This window comes from Ipomoea triloba, chromosome 7 (assembly GCF_003576645.1).
Source record: "Ipomoea triloba cultivar NCNSP0323 chromosome 7, ASM357664v1".
Classification (NCBI taxonomy): Eukaryota; Viridiplantae; Streptophyta; class Magnoliopsida; order Solanales; family Convolvulaceae; genus Ipomoea; species Ipomoea triloba.
The window spans coordinates 12,824,428-12,828,850 of record NC_044922.1 but is presented as its reverse complement, the minus strand read 5'-3'; the positions used below and the strand labels follow the sequence as shown (position 1 = coordinate 12,828,850).

The 4,423-nt window shown below is 39.2% G+C and overlaps 1 protein-coding gene across 1 annotated transcript; it reads left to right on the top strand.

Annotated features, from left to right (window-relative positions):
• Positions 1 to 401: 401 nt before the first annotated feature.
• Positions 402 to 2,433, top strand: LOC116025047 (pentatricopeptide repeat-containing protein At1g07590, mitochondrial-like). Its single transcript, XM_031266111.1, has 2 exons — positions 402 to 739; positions 864 to 2,433. Exons 1-2 carry the CDS (start codon positions 410 to 412, stop codon positions 2,112 to 2,114), a joined length of 1,581 nt encoding a protein of 526 aa, XP_031121971.1. The 5' UTR covers positions 402 to 409; the 3' UTR covers positions 2,115 to 2,433.
• The last annotated feature ends 1,990 nt before the right edge of the window (positions 2,434 to 4,423 follow it).

Genomic DNA, 4,423 nt, shown 5'->3' with positions numbered 1-4,423 from the left:
ATACTGTGGACTATGGGTCATGGCTGATACTACAGTTGTGTTGAACGGATACTGCAGTTGTAATGAAAGGGAATTGCAGTTGCGCGAAACAGAGGCCGTTTCATCCGTCTGAAACTGCAGTTGTGTTGAACTGATACTACAGTTGTGTTGAACGGATACTGCAGTTGTCTCGAATGGATGAACGGCCTATGTTCCGCGCAACTGCAGTTTCCTTTCAACACAACTGCAATATCTTTTCAACACAACTGCAAGTATCAGCCATGACCATGGTCCACAATATGGTCCACAGTATAATTTGCGATTTATAATAGTAAGCAATGTGTTTTGCGGTTCTCCTATGTTATAAGTTATAACAAACGGTTACGGAGACGTTACATTTAATCTTCCAAGTTACCGCCAACTATGCGGAATGCAACTAATAGCAATCCTGAGGGCTCAGAGGTTCTATGGAGCATTACGTCGAACATTTGTCATCTCATCGCCCGATTTTCGTTTCAGTTTCTGCACGCAAATACCAACTTCATCTCTCGAATCGGGATCAGAGAATGAGCATATTGTAGCGGAAAAAGATGCAGAAGTAAATAGCTTGAGTTCGAGGATAGAAAAACTGCCCAGAGGAGAGCCGATTGGGTCGGCCTTCCAGAGCTGGATGGGCGATGGCTTCTCCATTCACAGAGGCCATATCTTCCATGCTATCAACCGTTTGCGCAGGCTCAATTCCACCAAACGCGCTATTGAGGTTCATTTTGTCTCCATTTCCTTCGTACTTGTCATTGATTTTGCCTGCTCTTCAAACGCATGCCATGTGTTTGAAATAATCACTAAATGAATATTTGCTAAAAATTCACCCTAAAATTTGACAGGTGATGGAATGGGTAATTAGGGAGAGGCCATACAGGCCTAAGGAATTAGATTATTCGTATTTACTGGAATTCACTTCTAGGCTTCACGGAGTATCGCAGGCTGAGAGTCTGTTCTGTCGAATTCCCTCTGAATTCCAGAATGAGTTGCTCTACAACAATCTTGTGCTTGTGTGCCTGGACAGAGGGTTGATAAGGCTTTCACTAGCATATATGAAGAAAATGAGGGAGCTTGGTCACCGGATATCCCATTTAGTGTTTAACCGCCTTATCATTCTACACTCTGCTCCTGGTCGAAGAAAGTCTGATCCAAAAATCTTAATTCAGATGAAAGCTGACAAGGTCACTCCGCATGTTTCCACCTTTAATATTCTGCTAAAGATTGAAGCTAATGAGCACAATATTGAAGGTTTGGTCAAAGTGTTTAATGATATGAAGAGAGCTAAGGTCCAACCAAATGAGGTAACTTACTGCATTTTAGCCATCGCCCATGCTGTGGCAAGGTTGTATACAGTGTGTGAGGCTTATGTTGAAGCTGTTGAGAAGTCTGCAACTGGGAAAAACTGGTCAACATTGGACATTCTTGTTATATTGTATGGATATCTGGGGAAGCAGAAGGAACTGGAGAGGACTTGGGGGATTACCCGAGAACTTCCTCATGTTAAGTCTAAGAGTTACATGTTGGCTATTGAAGCATTTGGGAGGATTGGAGATCTAAATCGAGCTGAAGGTCTGTGGATGGAAATGAAATTAGAAAAGGGTTTGAAATCAATTGAGCAGTTCAACTCAATGATAGCTGTGTATTGCAAGCATGGTCTAGTAACCAAAGCAACTGGGCTGTATAAAGAGATGGAGGTATGTGGATTGAAAGCAAATTCTATAACTTTCCGACATCTTGCTTTGGGTTGCTTAAAAGCAGGGTTAGTAAAGGAAGCTATGAAAACTATAGATCTGGGGATGGATATGACAACAAGCATAAAGGTGAAAAGATCAATTCCATGGTTAGAAACTACCCTTTCAGTAATTGAAATTTTGGCAGATAATGGTGAGCTTAGAATCGTTGAGAAGTTGTTTGAAGAATTGAAGAAAGCAAAATATACCAGGTACACGTTTGTGTATAATGCATTGATCAAGTCATATGTGAAGGCAAAAGTATATGACCCAAATCTTCTCAAAAGGATGGTGTTAGGAGGGGCCAGGCCAGATTCTGAGACTTACAGTTTACTGAAGCTCACTGAGCAATTTCAAACATGATCCCAAACTGGATGGTTTTTAGGCTTTCCCGTGAGAATACATTAATGTTTTCTGTGCTGCTTTGGCTACAGGGACTTTTGTTCATAGATATGGATCAGAGCTAGTCTGGATTTTAGGAAAAAGGAAATGATAAATTATACAAACAGGCATCTTTTGCTTCACTCAGGGAATTGGGAAGAGAAACAAAGAATAGATGCATTCAGTACTTTTTCACCAGATGTTTCTCCTCCAACTCATCATTCAATAATGTGTATGATTTTCTTTCTCTTCCCTTCTTTATATTGATTGCTTTACTTAGTGAGAGATAATTGTTGATGCATTTTGTGCTCCATCTTTTTCTTGAGTTGTTTTTAACTCTATCACTTGGTAAATTCTTGAATCTCATCTAATACCTCTCCTAATCCTCCTGTCTTTTGAAAGGAAAGACTTGATAAGTTGCCTATACGGTTATTAAGATGTGTTTCCACTTTCAAATTGTTATATAAATATGGGTTGCAGCATATTTATGCCTCTTTTCACCACTGTACTGGTCATTGTCTAGAAATGAAACTACAGTCTGATTTTGTAATCCTCAGAACATTATTGTGGGGGCAAGAAATGTTTTTTGATAACTCAGTCTGGCCAAATTTTGAGAGACAATAAAACTTGTCACCAATGATCTGAAAGGGTGATAGACAGAATCTTTACATGCATAGAGACATTTATAGGCTAGGAACTTTAGTTTCTCCTTTCATGTAAGATAGTTGTGGAACTCCATAGCAGTTGCAACAGCACCTCCTGTTATGGCATCCATTACAATCTTGTCTCTGTTGTTGTTGCACGAAGCAGATACGAGTGCCCCAGTCAGTGCACCCGCAATCATTGCATTTTTCTGCAACATGAGACGGAAACAATGAAAATGATCAAAATTGCACCAATATACAATCAATTATCTTGATATGAATGAGATCCCTGGCAAATTCAGCCTGACTAGGCAAAATCTTGAAATCACTCTCGAGTTCCCAAGTAACAACTACACTAGTCAGGTAGTTTTTCACTTTTTACCCCAGGCTGTTTGAAATGTAACACAAACTCTTGGGCGGAGGTTGTTTAAGGGTCAAGTTTAGCACCATGTAGCTATGGAGATTGTTGAGGCAAAAGCCGATAAAGGTGGCCGAGTCTAGCACCCTAACTTTCGAAAATGTGTGGTGATATAATAAAATTAAGTTGTGTCTTTGTTACAAGCTATAGCTTTTGGCACAAATGATAAGCACTTATCCTAATAAGTGGTATCAGAGTCAGGTCAATATTGATTGGTGTTGTGGCTAAGAGCATGAACATCAATGACTTTCCACATGGAGGAGGGAGAAGGCAAGTGAGAGAAAATTAAGTTTCATTTGCAAATGAAAGTTTTTGGAACAGTGTTTCACGCACAAAGAGAAAAGTAAGCATGAGAAGCTATGCGCGTTTCGCGCACAGCAACGGCCAGCTAGTGCACCCGCTGGCACGTAAAAACCTATATATATTAAGTGTCAGAATCTGTTTTTTTTTTTCTTTTTCTCTTTCCCTCTTATCTCTCCTATGTGACTTCTAATAAAAAATTGTGCCAGAAACCAAACTGCTGATGCTCTAAGGGAGATTGTTGCACAGAAGTCAATAAAGCAGATAAAGGGGGCCGAGTCGTGTCTTTCATAAGTGGTAAGCCTTTGATCCTAACTTAAGGATTCCTGACTGAGTCGTGTCTTTCATAAGTGGTAAGCCTTTGATCCTAACTTAACCTTTGATCCTAACTTAAGGATTCCTGACTCTTAACCCAACAAATGGGAGAAGAGGCAATGGGTTATGGGTGTTGTAAAAGTATAGGTCTAAAACCTAATTGTGAATGATTGCCTTTTTTTTTTTGAAAGATTGAATGTTTGCCTTGAAACTAATTGGTGTTACTGAAAAGGACAATTAGATTACCAAATCTCTTTGTTCGCGGATCCTCTTCACTCCGTAATCCATTCCAGCATATACTCCAGCTACTGTTCCTACAAATATACACTGAGTAACAAATAAGAACCAATTAGGCAAAACCAAAACAGCATAGTGAAGTCAAATACCCAGTTGTTTTATCGCCCATTTTTTTTTGAGGAATTTTTTTAGGAATAAAAGATGATATCATTAATAATAATCACTTGAATTCCTTTTTATATTAAATAATACTCCCTCCGTCCCATTTTACCTGTCTTACTTTCCTTTTTAGTTTGTCTCAAAATGTTGTCCTCTTTCCAAAATTGAACATCACCATCATTCTACTTTTCCTAATTTACCCTTATGACTTTTGCTTT

Bases quoted from the DNA above. Each gene is read 5' to 3' on its own strand.
- LOC116025047 (XM_031266111.1), top strand. From the start codon at position 410: ATGCAACTAATAGCAATCCTGAGGGCTCAGAGGTTCTATGGAGCATTA. The intron at 740-863 runs GTTCATTTTGTC...AAAATTTGACAG, and splicing joins CCACCAAACGCGCTATTGAG to GTGATGGAATGGGTAATTAG.